Genomic DNA, 20,502 nt, shown 5'->3' with positions numbered 1-20,502 from the left:
TAGATATTAGTGCCAGTAAGACAAACATGTTGGAAAGCCAAGATGCACTGATCTATCTCCTCCAAAAAGTGTAAAGAACTTTTGCCCGGTCATTTACAGATTGGATCCTGATGGATTGATGGACCAGATGGACCAGGGGTGGTTCACCTTTAAGGTAACTTTAATTATGCTACAGAACGGCCAATTCTAAGCAACTTTTCAATTGGTCATTATTTATTTTTTATCGTTTTATAGTTATTTGCCTTTTTCATCGGACTCTGCAGCTTTCAAATGGATGTCCTTGACCCCCTTCTAAAAAGCAAATGCTCTGTAAGGCTACAAATGTATTGCTATTGCTACTTTTCACTGATCCTTCTATTCAGGCCTCTCCTATTCATATTCCAGTCTCTTATTTAAATCTCAATGCATGGTTGATAGGGTAATTTGGACCCTAGTTACCAGATCCAAATTGAAGAGCTGCTGAATAAAAAGCTAAATGACTGAAAAACCTTCAATAATAAAAAAAGAAAACAAATAGCAAATTATCTCAGATTATCACTCTCTATGTCATACTAAAAGTTATTTCAAAGGTGAACAACCCATTTAACTCACAGTCTGGCTATATCTGTAGCTTATTATAAAAAATAGGCACATCATTATTAAGTTTGGTCAGATGTTACATGTCATTTTCAGTACAGTGTACCCTTCAGAGGAACAGCATGGTACTATAGCTTCACTGGGAACTGCAGGTTAGCATTAGATACAGCCAGTACTATCTCTAGTCTCGTGAGGCTTCTTCCCATAATAATCTTCAATGCAGGTGAGGCATATTTCAGCAAATCACCTATATTTTCCCACTGCTTTATAGGTGCAGTTAAAAACGTTAATGTTCTACACATGTCTTATCATTGTTCCTTAGTGGGGAATAGTTCTGTTATTGTGGGTTTGGTAAAAACATCTCATGAACAGCACCCTCTGCTTTAGTGTCCCAGCGCCACCTAGTGGGGAAAGCTGGGAAAGAGTAGCTGGTTAACACAAAGAATAATGTTTCTCCTATAGTAAAATGAAAAGATATTGCAAGGAGTACCCGGACCATATAAAGGTCAAGGCCACAAGTCATGCAACAACAAGTTGTCAACTGGGGGAGCATTTTGTTGATGGCATATGCAAGTTATAAAAGAGGGAAGACCATTAAAGGAATTGTTCAGTGTAAAAATAAAAAATGGGTAAATAGGCTATGCAAAATAAAAAATGTTTCTAATATAGTTAGTTAGCTAAAAATGTAATGTATAAAGGCAGGAGTGACTGGATGTGTAACATAATAGCCAGAACACTACTTCCTGCTTTTCAGCTCTCTTGGTTTACACTGACTGGTTACCAGGCAGTAACCAATCAGAGACTTGAGGGGGGGGGGGCACATGGGTCATATCTGTTGCTTTTAAATCTGAGCTGAATGCTGAGGATCAATTACAAACTCACTGAACAGAAATGTACCATGTGGCCCCCCTTCAAGTCACTGACTGACAGAGTTAGAGAGCTGAAAAGCAAGAAGTTGTGTTCTGGCTATTATGTTACATATCCAGTCACTCTAGCCTTTATACAATACATTTTTGCCAAACTAACTATATTAGAAAATTTTTTATATTACACAGCCTATTTACCTGGTTTTTATTTTTACACTGAACGGTTCCTTTAAAGATGACATCACAGAGCACCATTTATAATGATATATTACAGATTATTCACGGTTTGTATGTTTTGCGTAAATCCAGTTAGTAAAATTTACATGTAGGAGTCAGCAAAAATAATCATGAATACCCTAGTCTTTTACAGGGGATCTCAATCCCAAAACGGTTTATTATAGGGATGCACTCCCTATAATCCCGGTTTGAGCCAAATTCAAGCTATTTTTAGCAGGATGAAGCCAAATGCAAGAGTCAGGCTAAACTTAATCAGAACCCTATACAGGTATGGGATCCGTTATCTGGAAACCCGTTATCCAGAAAGTTCCGAATTACGGAAAGGCTGTCTCCTATAGACTCCATTATAATCAAATAATCCAAAATTTTAAAAATGATTTCCTTTTTCTCTGTAGTATGAAAACAGTTGGTTGTACTTGATCCCAACTATGATATAATTAATCCTTATTGGAAGTAAAACCAGCCTATTGGGTTTATTTAATGTTTACATGATTTTCTAGTAGTCTTAAGGTGTGAAGATCCAAACTACGGAAAGACCCGTTATCCGGAAAGCCCCAGGTCCCGATGATTCCGGATAATAGGTACAATACCTGTATAACTAAAAAAAAAAATCACATACCCATTCAAGCATGCGGTTCATGCACACATCAGTGCAGAAAAAGAATTTATATATGGTTCGGTATTGGGCTAAATCCCCTGGATTCAACTAAATCCATACCCCCTAGATTGGCCCTAGTTTATTTTATAAAAAGAACATGCAAGTAACTTCCTATATTATTATTTGTTTATGTAACTGCTAATTACATATAATCGGTTTGGCTGCTTATATTCTCTGCACTACTGGGTCTGACATATGAAATTGTAGCAGAAGACAGCTGATTATCAGACCTGGGGAAGAATTGGAAAGCTACATTGTTTTCTAGTCTAAACTAGAAGCGACCACAGAGAACAAAAACAAATTTGCATTTATTATTTGCTCACATATTAAGCAGATCACCTTGAGCTTTATCCTCTTCTTGCTCAATTAGAACAAATGCTAGCTCTTAGGGTGTTACTGTGTGATGCAAGAATGTGCTGCACTCTGCAAAGGCATCTTTATTAACTGATCATATGATTTCCCTGAACAATAAATAAACTCATAAAGACCTAGAAAACCAGACAGTTTCACCAAGAGAAAAATGCTTTAGTTGAAGCTCATATAAGTGGCCGTTAATTAACCCCAAAAACACAATTATTTCGGGCAAACTGCTTTCAGAATGGTATCTGTTCCATCACTTGTAGCCTGAGACGGAAGAATGAATTCCATTTAAATACGGATGTATTAAAATAAATCAATAGCCATGCATTCCTTATGTTCAAATGGCAAAACATTGCAGAGATATTTTGATGCAAGAGGCCCTGGTAGAAGGTTAAAAGAAAACTAAACCCTGAATAATGTAGGTCTCTATAAAAAATATTTTGCATAAAACCGCTAATATGTATAATCCCGCTTCATGTAAATAAAAATGTTCATAACAATGGGGGTTTAAGGCAAAAGATGTAAAAGAACAATATTTACTTAAATATATATTCCAGTTTGGCAAGCTTCTTTAATATGCCACTTAAAGAGATACTGACACCAGAAATTAACTACATCTATAATAATATTGCCTTTGAAAGCTATTTATAACATTGCCATAAAGTATTTGCACATTGTTTTTACATTGCCTGTCTGATGCCCCATGTTCCTGTATAAATGGGCTGCCATATTTGTGCAGCACGATTCTGTTTGCATTAGAATCTATAACTGACATGACTGAGATGGGACAGTCAGGTTGGCAAAACAGTCAGGTTTAAAAACTTCAAAAAACAATTACATACAAAACAAACCTCTCTGCAAAAAACGATCGACATGACCTATAAGTAACTTTTAGGGGGTTATTTATCAAAACTCAGATTTTTTCGGGAATTTTCAAAGTTTTCCCCCTGAAAGCTTCGAAAACATAGTGGAATTGCCCGGAACCCCCGACACAACCAAAAATCAATGGGACTGTTCCCATTGACTTTTATGCAACCTCGACAGGTTTGAGATGCAGTGTTTTTATATTTGGGCTTTTTAGCCTTCGGGTTTAATAAATTCTGTAAAATTCGTGATTTTTTTAAAAGCCTATTATAACAAAAAATCACAATTTTTTCGGATTTCAAGTGTTCGGCATTTAGTAAATAACCCCCTTAATGTACATTCATATTTTTAAAAGTAGTTTTTTAGTGTCAGTATCACTTTAATATGATGTTAGCTATCTGTTGCTAAAGTATTCGTTTTGGGAAGTAGTTTTCCTTTAACAACTGAATCACGCAGACATCCATAATAACAGACTCATTTTAAGCCCCGCCATTTTGTACTGAGCAGCAGAATAATTCCAAACACCACAGATATACCCTTGATGTAAAAACCTATTCTATCCTTATGGCTGCTCCATAAGTCACTTTTTTTCTGTATGCTAAATTCATTTAAAAAGACCCCCTATGTCTAGAACTCTAGTAATAAATCTGCTATCCAGGGATAAACCTTGGTGAGTAGATGTATCTCCATTATTGCTGAACTGCTAATTAATCTTGAGCTGTCAGGATGATGTGGGAACCTGCTAAGCTGGCTGACTTTCTGCATTCCTTCCCAATGCTCCACTGCAGAAATAAAATAAAAAAATTAAAAGGTAAGGAAGCGTAAAGTTTCTGAGCAGCTAATTAATTGGATGCCACTTGCAATTAAGAATGGTTCTTGTAAGGGTTTTTTTTTTCTTTTTTAATCTTGAATCCAAGGTTTGCTGAATGCGATATAGGAAATATCCTGTAGATAAATATCCTGTAGACATCTAGATACAGCCCACCCCCCCATTAGTCAATTTGATGTCTCCACCCTTGCAATCAGCACAAACATTTACAAGGGACCGGTTATCCAGACATTTATACATGTTGTGTCTTAAACTACTAAAACATGCCTTACCCTTGAAACAAAACAGGGATTGTTTGTCCATTTATTGCAATATATTTAAGCTGGCCAAGTACGTCAAAGTCATCCCATATCTGGCCAGTCCTACACTCAACTTTAATCTGATTCATTAAGAATTCTACACAGGGACCCTGTGTAAAATGTATATTGAAGCAATTGAATTCTTAATGAATCAGATAAAAGTTGAGTGTAGGACTGGCCATACCGGGGGTGACTTAGTTGGCCAGCTTTAATATATTGCAATATAAGGAAAAACAATCCCTGTATTGTTTAAAGGGGAGGGCATTTTTTTGGTATCTTATGGCATAGAATATCTCAATGTAATCCATGGCAACCAATCAGATAGCTGCATTCATTGTTCTACTTGCAGCAGGCTTCAAAAAGCTAATCACTGATTGGTTGCTATAGGTAACTGCCCATGGGCAAATTTGCCCAGTGTTGATAAATGAGCCCCAATGTCTTAAATATATTGATAATTGGGTTGAGTGCACAGCACTTGAGAACAAACATTCAAAAATGCAACTACCACATTCCAATTTGTTACCTTTAATTTCTTACATACACTGAATCAGTAACATAATACCACGAAGACTCCACCAATAACTACTAGATACACCCATGCACCATTTGTTAGATAAGCGCCATCAAAACTGTTTAAAGGAACAGTTCAGTGTGAAAATAAAAACCCTGTAAATGCAAAATAAAAAATGTTTCTGATATAGTTAGTTAGGCAAAAATGTAATGTATAAAGGCTGGAGTGACTGGATGTCTAATATAATAGCCAGAACACTACTTCCTGCTTTTCAGCTCTATAGCTATAATGAAAGGTATATGGGCAGTCGGATTGCAGGACCGCATCAACAAACAGATGGGGTCTGTGATCCGACTGAATTTTTACCCCTGCCCAATCGATATCTGGCCTGACTCTCGGCCAGATGTTGATCAGGGAAGCCAGTTGGAGGACCCCCACACACGGGCCAATAAGCTGCCGACTCAGTCTGTCGGCAGCTTTTATCAGCCTGTGTATGGCCACCTTAAGGGTTCCTAAAGCTGTGGATGCAAATGAAGTCCTAGAGCAGGCTCTATAAGTATAAACATTACTTATAAAATGATGTGTTAAAAATGATCTTAGTCTTTGACAGCTGTCCATCTGCTAAATGAGTCGCAGACTCTTAAAATAAATAAATTAAAAAAAAAAATTCACTAATTAATTCACTTCGACCCTTGATAAATCTGCCCCTAAGTGTTCTTTTTAACCAAAAGAAAATGCCTAGCCTTTGGTCTTTTATTAACATCACTGCAATCACCCTTGCAGTTCTTAAATTAAAATAGTTGCTTCCAGTCCTATAAACCTCAAAATGGTGAATATTGCTTTGGCCTAAATAAAAGACTGTTTATTTAATTAACCCAAAGTACATTTTATAAAGCTTTTGACTTAAATGGAATCCTGATGCTTGGCTCTTTGTGCTGCTAATAAATAACATATGTTTTCCCAACAGTAAAATAAAATCACACATTTCTGCTACTGGCTATTATGATTTAATTTAATATTTTTAGAGTCACAAAAGCCTTTCTCCCAAACATTTCCATATCATTAATTTTGCAGAGTCACATGTTGCCAGACAAAATGTATCATAAGTAAACTGCTAATAAAAGCTCTTTAATTGTCTACATTCCTTAAAGTAGGTTTCCACCTTTAAATGAACTTTTAGTATAAGGTACAGAATGATATTCGGAGACAGTTTGCAATTGGTCTTCTCTCTCATCACTAGCGTCCAGTTTACCCTAGCAACCTGCCAGTGATTTAAATGAAAAACTGGAAGTCCTGCATAGAAGTAATCATCTTACTGCTTAGTACAGATTACTATACTTGGGTAAAATTTGAGCTTTTAAATACTTGGTTTATGTAATTTGCCCACTATACTAAATCTATAAATTATCAAGGGTCAAATTGAAAATTCAAATGTTCATGTTTTTTTATGGTCAAAATCGTCAAATTCCACTAGGGAGTTTTTCAAATTCAATTTGTTTTTTTTTTTAAAAAATTTGAATTTTGAGATTTATCATACACTGGTCCTTTAAGAACTCAAATTTGACTATTAGCCACCTAAAACCTAACCAATTGCTGCTTAAGTCATTGGGAGAGGTCCAGAGATCAATTCGGAGTTGTTTGCAGCCTTCCTAACATTCAAGTTTTTTTCCTGAGAAAAACAAAATTCGATTTTTATAATAAATTTCAATTGGTACATGGGAGTTTACGGGAGTTTTAAAAAACTCACATAAATTCGAAATGCGACCCTTGATAAATGTGCCTCCCCGAGTCAATATAATATAATATTGAAAATTCTAATTTTCGAAAATATTTTATGGCTAAAACTCCCAAATTCTAATTGTGAATAATCCAAACTCGATTGGAATTTCAGTTAGACTTTCTAGATTTCAAGACCAAACCTTGCCCCCTAAAAAATTCGAATTAGACTATTTGCCACCTAAAAACCTGCTGAGTTTTCATCCGACAGTCGGATAAATGTAGTTCTTACCTGCGATTTCTCCTTCACTTCCGTTTTCTTTAGAACATTCGACATGTCGCATGCGTTAAGTCGCATTGCGACGTGTCAGCTCCAATCGCGTCGTCAAATCCCACCCTTAGATATTCAATTTTATTATCAAATAACCCCCAATTGAATTTCGAGTATATTCCAATTTATTAGAGTAAAAAAAAAATTCACATGAATTAGAAATTCGACCTCTGATAAATGTGCCTCTAAGAGTAAAGAAAAAATGCTTCGATTTTACCTCCTCCACATTTGAAGCTGTCTTTGCTGACGTCTCCATGAAGACAAGTCCATGTTCCCTGGCGAAGGCTTCACCTTCTTCTTTTTTTACTTCCCTTCGAGATTCTAAATCACTAAAAGATATAAGACCATGGATACATTGTTGCTTCAAGCTTACACAGGGAAAGTGGTTCCATGGGTAAATCAAAACTATACAAAGAATATTAATTGCTGCTGTCCATACTGACCCCTCTGCACTATATCTACATCTATGGACATAACCGATAACACTGCTTTTCACATTATATGAAGATTAGCCCATGAAATTACTGAACAAAGAAATTCAAATAAACAAAATATCCAGGACCCTAAAAACAACCAGAGCAGAATTATAATGCTGGCTACGCACGATAAGAATAATCATAGTACCGTATATACTCGTGTATAAGCCGACCCGTGTATAAGCCGAGGTACCTAATTTACCTAAGAAAACTGGAAAAATGTATTGACTCGTGTATAAGCCTAGGGGCCCCATGTCAGATTTCAAAATGTGAATGTGACCCGGCCGCAACAATTGGGGGACACTGGGCAGGTACCTGTTACTGTCTGTGACTGACTGTGTCGCCGCCCGGATTTCATGTTTGCTTCCCTCTGCCACCCCCATTTCATGTTTGCTTCCCTCTGCCACTTCCCCCCCCTGCCCTCCCCATCTGTCGCTCTCCCCACCCCGTCGCTCTCCCCACCCCGGCACTCACGTCTGCTGCTCTTCCCTCTGTCCTTCCCTCTGTCACAGTAAAACGTGACCCGGCCCCAGCAGGACTGCCTGTGACTGCCTGTGTCGCCGCCCGGAGCAGGTCCAGGAGCTCCGGGCGGCGCGTCCTTCCCTGCCGGCGTTCGCTTTCAAAATGGCGGCGCCCATGGCCGCCACGTGGGTAGCGGCCGGCGCCGCTACCCACGTGGCGGCCATGGGCGCCGCCATTTTGAAAGCGAACGCCGGCAGGGAAGGACGCGCCGCCCGGAGCTCCTGGACCTGCTCCGGGCGGCGACACAGGCAGTCACAGGCAGTCCTGCTGGGGCCGCGGAAAGGTATGACCCGCGTATAAGCCGAGTTTGAGTTTTTCAGCACATTTTGGGTGCTGAAAAACTCTGCTTATACGCGAGTATATACGGTATATATATATATATATATATAGGTGTATATATATATATATTATAGGTGTATGGCTGCCAGCTACATTTTCTGATCTAATGTACAGTTTACACATTTTTGTACCTCTTGTTTGCGATAAGCATGATGACCATGTTAGAATTTGAATGTTGGCGGGCATCTTCAAGCCAGGTCGTCAAATGATTGAAGGTGTCTCTTCTGAGAGGAGAAAAAGCAAAATGCATCAGTTCAGTATTATGATCCCATTCTTATTGTTAAAGGGGTGGCTCACCTTTAAGTTAATTTTTAGTACATTATAAAATTATGAAAAGCAACTTTTCAACTGGCCTTCATTTTTTATAGTTTTTGAATTATTTGCCTTCTTCTGATCTTTCAAGCTTTCAAATGGGGGTCGCTCACCCCATCTAAAAAAACAAATGGTCTGTAGGCTACAAATGGATTGTTATTGCTACTTTTTATTGCTCGTCTTTCTATTAAGGCCTCTCCTATTCATATTCCAGTCTCTTATTCAGATCAATGCCTGGTCGCTAGGATAATTTGGACGCTAACAACCAGACTGCTGATATTGCAAACTGGAGAGCTGCTGAATAAAAAGCTAAATAGCTCAAAAAACACATCAAATACAAAATGAACACCAATTGCAAATTGTCTTACAATATCACTCTATACATCATATTAAAAGTTCATTTAAAGGTGAATTACCCCTTTAAGGGTCACCTGAGACTTTGAACTCAGCTCTTGAAACGTTCCCAGGAGAATCTTTATTTGCATCTTAAATACAGATGGTATGAGTGCTGTTAGGCCAGATCTCTGTAATGCAAATTGCTGCCAGTCACTGGGACTTCTCAGAATGTAACACAATCCATGCTCTTCTCAAAAGCAATGACTGCAGTTGGTTTCATATCCACCAATACTCCATACGACTGGAAACTTTATACTAGTCATATAACTAAACAAGATCATACTACCATGTTTGGTGGTCATAGCAGTTACATGAATTGTAGTATGGACAATGTTTTAATGCCACACAATACATATAACATTATTTAAGGGGCAGATTTGTCAAGGGTCGAATTGAAAATTGGACTTCGAAATTAGAATTTTTTGTATGGTCAAAACTGTCAAATTAGACTAGGGAGTTATTCAAATTCAATTTCAGCTTCTAAAAAATGTTTTAATTTGCTTTGTGAGATTTATCATACTGGCCTTTCAAGAATTCAAAATGTGACTATTCGCCACCTAAAGCCTGCCAAATTACTGTTTGAGTCAATGGGAGAGGTCCATGGATCAATTTGGAGTTGTTTGCAGCCTTCCTGACATTCAAGGTTTTTTTTCGCATAAAAAAACAAATCGAGATTTTAAAATTCAAATTTTGTAATCTGGTTAACAGGTTTCTGGATAACAAATCCCATACCTGTATAAGAAGTAAATTAGATTGCAGCCAGGCCTAGACTGGCAATCTGTAGATTCTGGCAAATGTCAGCTGCTGTAAGGCGACAGTAATTACTTATTGGGGACCTAACTGCGGCAAACATTTATCAGGGGTCAAATTTCTAATTCATGAGTTTTTTAAAACTTCCATTAACTCTCATGAACTTGAAATTCGACCAATCAATTTTTTTTTTATAAAAATCAAATTTTTAGGGTCGACACGAAAACTCTAATCGAATTCGATTCGAATTTAAAAACTCGAATGTCAGGAAGGCTACAAAAACACTGAATTGATCCCTAGACGTCTCCCATTGACTTAAACAGCAATTTGACCGGTTTTAGGTGGCGAATAGTCAAATTTGATTTCTTAAAAGGCCAGGGTATGATAAATCTCGAAAATCGAATTCAAATTGTTTGAAAAACTCGACTCAAACTCCCTAGTCGAATTTGACAGTTTTGACCATGAAAAAAACTTCGAAAATTCAAATTTCGAATTTTAAATTGAACCATTGATAAATCTGTCCCTTATTAATGGGGAAACTGACTGGTGATAAAGATCAAAAGAGCAAGACTGGAAAGGAAAGATATGGAAGGAGGTCTTGTTTAGAAGTCATAAAAAAGGTTCTACTAAAATGAATAAAAGGCAAGTCATAAGAATGAAACTAAACAGATGAAGAATGAGCAATGAAATACTAGTGATGAAGAAGTTAGAAAGACTTTGGGAGAAACCTTATTAGAATCACACAAACCAGAAGAGGGCAGTGTCATTTAAGGCAACAGAATGTATTGCTGGCAGACAAGAGGGCGTTGCAGTGATGCAGGAGTTCATGAAGACAGATTCAGTGGTTATAAAGGGATACTGAGATTTAGACAAAGTTGCAAAAAAAAAAACATAGTACAGGTATGGGACCAGTTATCCAGAATGCTCGAGACCTTAAAGTGGACCTGTCACCCAGACACAAAAATCTGTATAATAAAAGTCCTTTTCAAATTAAACATGAAATCCAATTTCTATTTTTTATTAAAGCATTCATAGCTGTTGTAAACTCATTTAAAAATCGCAGCTGTCAATCAAATATTGTGTGCCCCTCCTCTATGCCTAATTCAGCACTTCCTAGATGTTACTGCACCCCCCCCCATACTCTTCATTGTTTAATTGTGTAACCAGTGCATGGGGGTGGACATCAAGTCCCCCATTCTGGTGCACAAACAAGATTCTGAGATTGATACAAGGCTTGTCTTATTAACAGTGTCCCCAAAATGGCTGCTGCCTGCTTGCTGTAATTATGAATTCCCAGACTGAAGGAAACAAGATTCAAATAATTTATATAGTGTAATTAAAGTTCATTTTGCTTGACTACTGTAATAAAATAGGATTTTGAATACATTTTTGGGGTGACGGGACCCCTTTAAGTCTACTAGAAAACCATTAAAACATTAAATAAACCCAAAAGGCTAGTTCTGCTTCAAGTAAGGATTCATTATATTTTAGTTTCGATCAAGTACAAGGTACTGTTTTATTATTATAACGAGAAAGGAAATTTAAAAAAATTTGGATTATTTGATTATAATGAAGTCTATGGGAGCCAGCCTTTCTGTAATTCTGAGCTTTCTGGATAACAGGTTTCCTGATAATGGATCCCATAGCTGTGTCTAGAAATAACTTACATCTTAAAAATAGTCAATCAGCATTATATTTATAGAATCTTTAATTATCAACGTAATATGCAGATTACCATCTCTCTTCCCACCTGAAGACTTACCTTGTAATGTCATATACTAATAAAGCCCCTGCTGCACCTCTGTAGTATGATCTTGTGATGGATCGGAAGGATTCTTGACCAGCCTAAGGAAGATTGAAAAACACACATTTTATCTTAATTTACATTTAGCTTTTAAATTTGTAGAATATGAAAAGGATTTCACAGCCTATTTACCAATTTAGTAAATAGACACAAGCTTAGTTGCTTAGTTGATTATAACAATCAATATTGGGTTTTGGTCAGTGTAATACTAGTCTGAAAGTAGAAGAATGATCCAAGTGGTTGCTTTTGGCAACTACCCTGCAATTTAACACATATGGTAAAGTGAGTGATATGTATTATCCAAGGCTCCACTGAACACAATAGACAAGAGGATATAAGATTACAGGACTATTTCTTTTATTTATTTATTTTTTACTAAAAATGTATTTACATTTAAAAAAAAAAAAAAAACAGCAGAATTTTTTACAGGCCCCTTTTGTTAGTATTTCTGAGATTCCTAAAGATTAGTCTAATCTAATGCAAGTAAATGACTGTATCCATATTTGTATTAGATAATGCTTCTTGCATTATCAGAATTGTACATTCTTATTATAGATTAGACGATAATACAATACGGGAACATAAATAAGTGTATAAAATTACATGTTGTTCACCTTTAATTTGACTTTAGTATGGAGTAGATCAGGGGCACCCAAGTTTTTTTTCTTTTACCTGTGAGCCACATTCAAATGTAACAATTTTGGAAAGCAACACAAGCATGACAAATATATTTGGAGGTTCCAAATTGCTGCAATTGTCTATTGGTAGCTCCTATGGGAACAGGAGGCTCTATTTGGCAGTACACATTTGCTTTTAAGCCAAGATTTCAAAAAGTAGCACCTGCTTTAAGGCCAATGGGAGCAACAACCAAGGGGTCGGAAAGCAACATGTTGTGGTGTAGAGAGTAGGGAAGCACGAATCCACTATTTTGGATTCGGTCAAACCCCCGAATACTTCGTGAAAGATTCGGCCGAATACTGAACAGAACCCTAATTTGCATATGCAAATTAGAGGTGGGAAGGCGAAAACATTTTTTACCTCCTTGTTTTCTGACAAAAAGTCACGCAATTTCCCTCCCCATCCCCCAAATTGAATATGCAAATTAGGATGCTGATTTGGTTTGGCTGAACTGAAGGATTCGGCCGAATCCTCCTGAAAAAGGCCGAATCCCGAACCGAATCCTGGATTCGACGCATCCCTAGTAGAGAGTGATATTCAAAGACAATTTGCAGTTGGTTTTCATTTTTTATTATGTGTGGTTTTTGAGTTATTAGATTTTTATTTAGCAGCTCACTAGTTTGCAATTTGGTTTGCTAGTGTCCAAATTCCCATAGCAACATGCATTGATAAGAATAAGAAACAGGAATATGAATAGGGTCTGAATAAAAAGATGAGTAATAAAAAGTAGCAATAACAATAAATTTGTAGCCTAAGGGCAGAGACACACGGGCAGATTCAGGGAGATTAGTCACCTGGCGACAAATCTCTTTTTCGGGGCGACTCGAACTCTCCCCAAACTGGATTCCCCAACGTTCGTTTTCAGAAGTTGCCTGAAGTTTCCTCGAAGACTAACCTTTTTATAAAGTAATTACTTTAGCTTTAATATCTCAGAGGGAGCTGTGCCAGTCATATGGTGGAGAATCAAGGACTGAGGCCAAAAGAGAGAATTATATGGGAGGAGGGGCAAATTAGAGCAGGTGTGGAGAGAGAAGGGATAGAAGGAAAATAATAATACCTAAGGGGAAGTTTGTCTGCCTGGTTGTGAAGGACTTGTGTTTATTACACTTCTGTATGAATTAGAAGGTTAAATCGATCTTTACTTTTTCTTAGAAAGACTGATATACAACTACACTGCTGCTCAAAAAGATGTCAGGGATTGCCAGAGAAGGTTGGTTGTTTTTTTTTTTTTTTTTTAGAGGGTTCCTTATTCCTAGACAAAAACACTCAATATGTGATTGCCAGAGAAGGTTGGTTGTTTTTTTTTTTTTTTTAGAGGGTTCCTTATTCCTAGACAAAAACACTCAATATGTGACATATTGAGTGTTTTTGTCTAGGAATAAGGAACCCTCTAAAAAAAAAAAAAAAAAACAACCAACCTTCTCTGGCAATCCCTGACATCCCAATTTACTGAATGGTTTCACAATACATGAATCATTATTAGAGCACAGAAAGGACTCCTAGCAACTGAGCTCTGAAGACAAATCTGAAAGGAAGCAAATAACCCAGAGCTGCACATTTGAATTCAATAACCCATTCCCTGGGGCAGCTGTTGACACTAGAATAAATAAAGCCTATTGTAAATAAATGATGAATGACATCTTTACACCCACCATCTGCTGGTGTAAAGGTTGTTGGAAGGCCACGGATGCAGATTTTATCCGTTATATCGGAAGCAGCAGCCGTGCATTCAGCAGTCTCCAGACTTGATGCTTTATTTTTCCCGTTTTTATTTGTTTAGCATAGAACTAGTAAAAATGGAACTCCGTGACAGCACCGATTGTACGGTTAGTCTCAATGCCATCATTTAAATGGATGTAGACTGTGGATAATATGTTAATTATACCACATACATCAGAACTATATTTCAGTTGATAAACATTTCCTTTAAGGAAAACTATACCCCCCGAACTATGTAGGTCTCTATAAAAAGATATTGCATAAAACAGGCCCCTGGGATCCTAGGATTTACGGTGCACACAAAAAAAACCATACATGTAAGCTCACGTGAGCCAATTAAAAGAGGTCTGTCTTTTGCTTCCACACTTCTTCCTGTTAGAGTTGCAGTATTTCTGGCCAGGTGATCTCTGAGGCAGCACACAGACCATCACAAAATGGTGGTTGAAGGCAATAGATGTAAAAGGGCAATATTTACTTAAATATTTATACCAGTTTGGTAAGATTCTTTATCTGTTGCTTAAGTATTCGTTTTGGGGGTAAAGTTTTCCTTTAACCTTTCAGGAAAGTGATATTTGTAAGCTATATTAGCTTCATCGTCTGATCTAGACATATTGCAACATAAGAGTCACAAGGCAACAAAACCATGCTTTGCTTGGTGAGTAATATTCTACATAGCTCAACATAAACACTTGACTTTGTTTTCAATAAATAATATTTGCTTACTTACAGACTATAAACAAACCACTAGCATAGTGAGGATTCCCATTGAAGTTATACACACCTCCCACTATTGAAATGCACAGAAGATGAGCAAGCCAGAAGCAGATAAGCCAGTGGAGAAAATGCTGTGCATGCCTTTGGCTTAATTTAAATAAAAAAAAAAAAGAAATGGCAAAATAGGAATTGAACTTCAAGTGGCACCAGCAGTGCAATAGATCCTGTGTATGCCTTTGGTTTATGTTGTGCTGACAGTAAAGATCTAATTCATAGATTTAAAGTCCACCCCTGGTCTTTGGGGGCAGAGACCTGGCTAGGAGGAATTTTTGCAAAAAAAAAACAAAAAAAAAAACAACAAAAACTATTTTGTGAGTGTTCTGTTTGCCTGCACCTCTTATGGGGGGACTGGACATTTCGATACATGCGCTGTGCATACAAGCCATATTATATTAATAAAGAGAGAGATGCTGTAGTGAGTGTTTTCAGTGATTTCCATGGTACTCCATGGTACTGCAAAAATGGTGAGGAATTGTGTGGTATGAAAAATACACATTATGATGCCACACCATCTAATACTTTCAATAATACTATAGTGCTATAGTGCTCTATAATACTATAGAGGTTGATGCAGCAACACTAGAAAATAGATCAGTAGCATTCAGATTAGACAAAGTGGATCATTTGACTCCAAATAAATCAGATGAAGTCTGTTATAGTCTGCTTTCAATATCCAAAATCAGCTCTGTATCTTAAAGGCAGCTGTATATACAAATGTTCTTCACCAGTGACTTCCTAACTGTATCCCCCCTTCTCCTCCATCCTCCCTGTGCGGTCAGCTCAATTATGTGCAGCAGCCCTTTGTTGGGAATGGGATCATGTACTGTCAGCAACTTCATGCAGGTCTAATATGAAGTCTGCAGCAAGAAAGTAACAAAAGAAAAGCAGAGAGAGGCACACACACATAAGGCTGACGACACTCTCTGCTGGTCACATTGCTAGGGTAGTGTAGCAATTGTTTAAAGGACACTTTCAAAACTCACGTCTGAAGTTAACTTTATTATGTGCATTTTAATAGGCTGAAACAGTTAGCCATACATGCAGGGGCAGATTTATCAAGGGAAGAATGGAATATTCAAATTCGAAAGTCACATTTTCTAATTTATTTATGGTCAAAACTGTCAAATTCGTCTAGGGAGTTATTCACATTCTATTCAAGTTATTTAAAAAAAAATTCAAATTTGATTTATCATACTCTGACCCTTTAAGAACTCGAATTTGACTATTAACCACCTAAAACCTGCCGAATTGCTGTCAATGGGAGAGGTCCAGGAATCAATTTGGAGCTGTTTGCAGCCTTCCTGACAATCGGGTTTTTTTTTTTTGAGAAAAAACTCGAATTGAGTTTTTCAAATTCAATCAAATTCGATTTGAGTTTTGGGGTTGATTTAAATTCATCCAAGTTTTAAAATTCTGATTTTATTACATTTTGATCGAATTTATAGGAGTTTAGTGGAGTATTTAAAAACTTGTGAATTCGAAATTCGACCTTTGATAAATGTGCCTTGCAGTGTTTAACAACTATAAGGTATAACCATGAATGATGAGACTATTTTGCAGCAGTTTTCAGACAGTGTAAGGCCTTGGCTTCTCTCCATCTGCGTTCCATTTGCAGCAGAAAAAGTCTCCCGTGTTTTTGCACTAAAAGGCATGAAGTTGGTCTGAGGATTTTCATGCCAATATTGTACCATGAAATTCCTTGAATTCCCCTTGAAAAAGGCTTATTGCCGAAACGTTGGGGCAATTCTCATTCTGTGGAAAGTATAGCTGCTTCCTTTAGCTTTTGATTGCACCAAGGTGGTATGTATTTATATCCTTATGCTATGTTAATTGAACTGATTTGTATGACATAAATTGCCTAGTGGGTGTGTTTATATGCTGTAATATTGTACTACTGCTGCTGTAGCATTCTGCGAATACCATTCAATTTTTAAAATACCAACTTGTATGTTTGTTTGTGTGCAAGCCCTTGTTTGGAAAATTTCAAAACACATAAGTTAATAGTGCTGCTCCAGTTGAAATTATGCCCTGAAAACCTTTTCTCAAAAGAGCAAACAGATTTGTTTTATATTTAATTTTGAAATCTTACATGGAGCTAGACATATTGTCCGTTTCCCAGCTGCCCCAGTTATGTGACTTGTGCTCTGGTAAACTTCAGTAACTCTTTACTGCAAAAGTTGGAGTGATATCAGCCCCTCCCTTTCCCCCCAGCTGCCTAACAACAGAACAATGTGAGGGTAAAGAGATGGAAGCTCCCTGACACAAGATAACAGCTGCCTGTTAGATATAAGTACAGCACTCAATAGTAAGATCCAGGTCCCACTGCAACACATTCAGTTACACTGAGTAGAAGAGACAGCAGCCTACCAGAAAGCGGTTCCATCCTAAAGTGCTGGCAAATGACCTAAGATGGCTACACACCAATTTTACAACTAAAAAAAAAAAATACACTTGCTGGTTCAGGAATTACATTTTATATTGTAGAGTGAATTATTTGCAGTGTAAACAGTGTATTTTAGAAATAAAATCTAAATCATAAAAATCATGACAGAATCCCTTTAATGTACTTTATGGCCTTATATGGAGGCCTTTCGGGCTTATTGCACCTATATTGAAATTTATAGCAATATATTTGAATGAAATATTGGAGCGCCCTCCACGGATTTATATTCGATATTGTACCGTTTGTCTGCACACAGGCCGACATCATTCCTTTTTTCCCGATTTTTGTTTTCATGTGAATCACTATAAGGTATTATGAGATGCATTGTCACCCACTGGAGAGACAATATACTGCAGGTGATAGATAGCTATGTCCAACCATGGATCAATACTGTTATAGGGCGCTTCTACCCATAATTTGTTAGGCTTTATTTCTGCTTTAATAATGAAAGTCAGTATGGGGATAGACATTTGTTCAAAAAAAACAAAAAAAAACAATTTAAAAAGAATGATAAAAATGTAGAACCCAAAAACAGGTCTTGTGTTTGGATGTGGGAAAGCATTTGCACTGTGGGAAGTATGAGCAATACTCGCAAAATTAAAATTTTGAAAAGTGTGGAAGCGAGCAGTTATAAAAGTGCCCCTGTGCTAGATTTTGAGCCTAGATTTTTATTTAGATTAAACCTAGCTAGAAATCCGTATTCTAAGTAGTCTTAAATCTTTCAACAAAGTGAAAAAGAAAATGCTAATTCTCTCCTAGTTTTAACGTTCACTGCTTCAAGTAGAGCAATTAATAGCAGTCAACTGATGTATAGTGTAGCAATTGTATCTGAACACCTGCCATATTGCATATTCACATCAGAACACCTTTCTGGGACCTGCTTCCACAGTCCTATCTGTTAAACATTCTCTGAATTTTATTTGCAGCATAAACACCATACAAAAGCAAACTCAGATAAAAACAGCTAATCCAGCTCTCTATTACTCTATTGGTAATGTAATTATAGGTTCAAAGTTTGCTTCTGGTCTAGTAACCCATAAAAAAACAAAAATCAGCACATAGCACATACCGGTAATTGTTTTGTTTGGTTACTAGACTGGTGGAAACTTTGATCCTTTTATTACATTGCCCATATGCTGTGATTTATTTAACCGATTGATATTTTTTAAATACTGCCCTCTTGTGGTATGTGAAAATTTGCATTAAAGTTACTTAGAGATATAATTCAGCGTCCTGAATCGTTATGGATAATGACAATGTGACATAACTTACTCAATTATTGCACTGTGTGTCTGTGTTTTAAAACAAGGAGCCTTTAAACTGAATACCAGGTATAAAACATGATGTATAAACAAAATATAAAAATAATAAAAGTAAAATATGCAGCAAGATTTTAAACAGACATGTAAACATAGTAAACGTTCAAGTTAAAGGACAAGCAAAGACATAATTATTGAAGGGCATGCATTCACAGAATTAGCCTTACATGTTTTGTGTCTGTTCTTTTTAGTTGCATTTTAGTTTGCATCCAGAGCTGTACAAAACCTTCATTACAGCGTTTGAATTTGTTTTATGCAAAGGACAAGAAGACATATCCACTGGGGGGGGGGGGGGGGGGGGGCAATTGGTTTACTTGCTTTATACCCCCAGCCTGAGATACTGTGATACATGAAGTGTCACACTCACACTGGCTCAGCTTCCTAGTGCTTCTTTATATTGTTATGTACCTGTGACTAGACAATACACACTTGTCACTGGACAGGACAAAGAGTACAACAAGTATAACCATTTCATTTAAATAAGGGAGATTTTATGGAGCATTACAATCTATGAATAGGGAATAGGAATGTAATGAATCCATTTTAGGATTCGGCTGAATCGTTTGTGAAAGATTCGGCTGAAAACTGAAAAGAATCTGAACCCTAATTTGCATATGTAAAAGTTAAAAAATGTCGACTTCCTTGTGTGATGAAAAGTCCCGTGATATTTTGGATTTGGATGAACCTGAATCCTGACAAAAATATTAACCAAATCTGAAACCAAATCCTGAATTCAGTGGATCCCAAATAAGCAGCATTACAATGAATTTAGGAGCATTACAAGGTAAAATAGGTAGATAAAATAATCCTATTTTTAAATGCTTTAGAAAACCTTCACGCTTACATTATAAAGACCCAAAATTCCCATTCCAGTTTTTCCTTCCTGCAACTTCTGAGGAAATGGCGGGAAGCCATGAAACGTTTTAAGCGGACAGCCCAAAACTGTTTGTGGCATGCTAAACAGTAATGTTTTATGGACTACATTTTCCTCGGTGCTCCGTTCTTTCAACTATAAACTTTGGATTGGACAGCTGTGGGGGATCCCAGCTAAAGTGCATGCAACATGAAGGAGTCTAAACTGCTAAGTGCTCCCACTAAATGAAATTATTGAACTTCTGCTTATAGACTATAACACGGCACTTGTCACCTGTTAAAAAGACCCAAAATTCCCATTCCAGTTTTTCCTTCTATGTTAATGTGAAAGTCCTGGCATTATGGGGCCCATTTACTTAGTTCGAGTGAAGGAATAGAATAAAAAAAACTTTGAATTTCAAATGGTTTTTTTTGGCTACTTCGACCAACGAATGGGCTACTTCGACCTTCGACTACGACTTTGAATCGAACGATACGAACTAAAAATCGTTCGACTATTCGATAGTCGAAGTACTGTCTCTTTAAAAAAAACTTTGACCCCCTAGTTCGCCACCTAAAACCTACCGAAGTCAATGTTAGGTCCCCATAGGCTTTGCTATCTTTTTTGGGTCAAAGAAAAATCGTTTGATCGACGGATTAAAATTCTTTGAATCGAACGATTCGAAGGATTTAATCGTTCGATCGAACGAATTGCGGTAAATCCTTCGACTTCGATTTTCGAAGAATTTAACTTCGACAGTCGAATATCGAGGGTTAATTAACCCTCGATATTCGACCATAAGTAAATTTGCCCCTATAAGTGCTTTGCTACCCTAAACGCTCTAGAGGGTGCCAGTTTGCCACTATCAGA

The 20,502-nt window shown here is 37.1% G+C and overlaps 1 protein-coding gene across 1 annotated transcript in view; it reads right to left on the bottom strand.

Annotated features, from left to right (window-relative positions):
• The window catches only part of LOC108695312 (ras-related protein Rab-2A), a 57,615-nt gene that overhangs the window by 21,004 nt on the left and 16,109 nt on the right, over positions 1 to 20,502 (bottom strand). The window contains exons 4-6 of the mRNA XM_018223748.2: positions 11,805 to 11,887; positions 8,716 to 8,808; positions 7,465 to 7,576 (exon numbers count right to left, since the gene is read on the bottom strand). Coding sequence (XP_018079237.1) covers positions 7,465 to 7,576; positions 8,716 to 8,808; positions 11,805 to 11,887 — 288 coding nt within the window. The remainder of the gene's footprint in view (positions 1 to 7,464; positions 7,577 to 8,715; positions 8,809 to 11,804; positions 11,888 to 20,502) is intronic.

The sequence above is a fragment of the Xenopus laevis genome, chromosome 6S, assembly GCF_017654675.1.
Source record: "Xenopus laevis strain J_2021 chromosome 6S, Xenopus_laevis_v10.1, whole genome shotgun sequence".
NCBI classification, from domain to species: domain Eukaryota; kingdom Metazoa; phylum Chordata; class Amphibia; order Anura; family Pipidae; genus Xenopus; species Xenopus laevis.
Note: the sequence above shows the minus strand (reverse complement) of the source record. Positions and strands in the feature narration are given on the sequence as shown.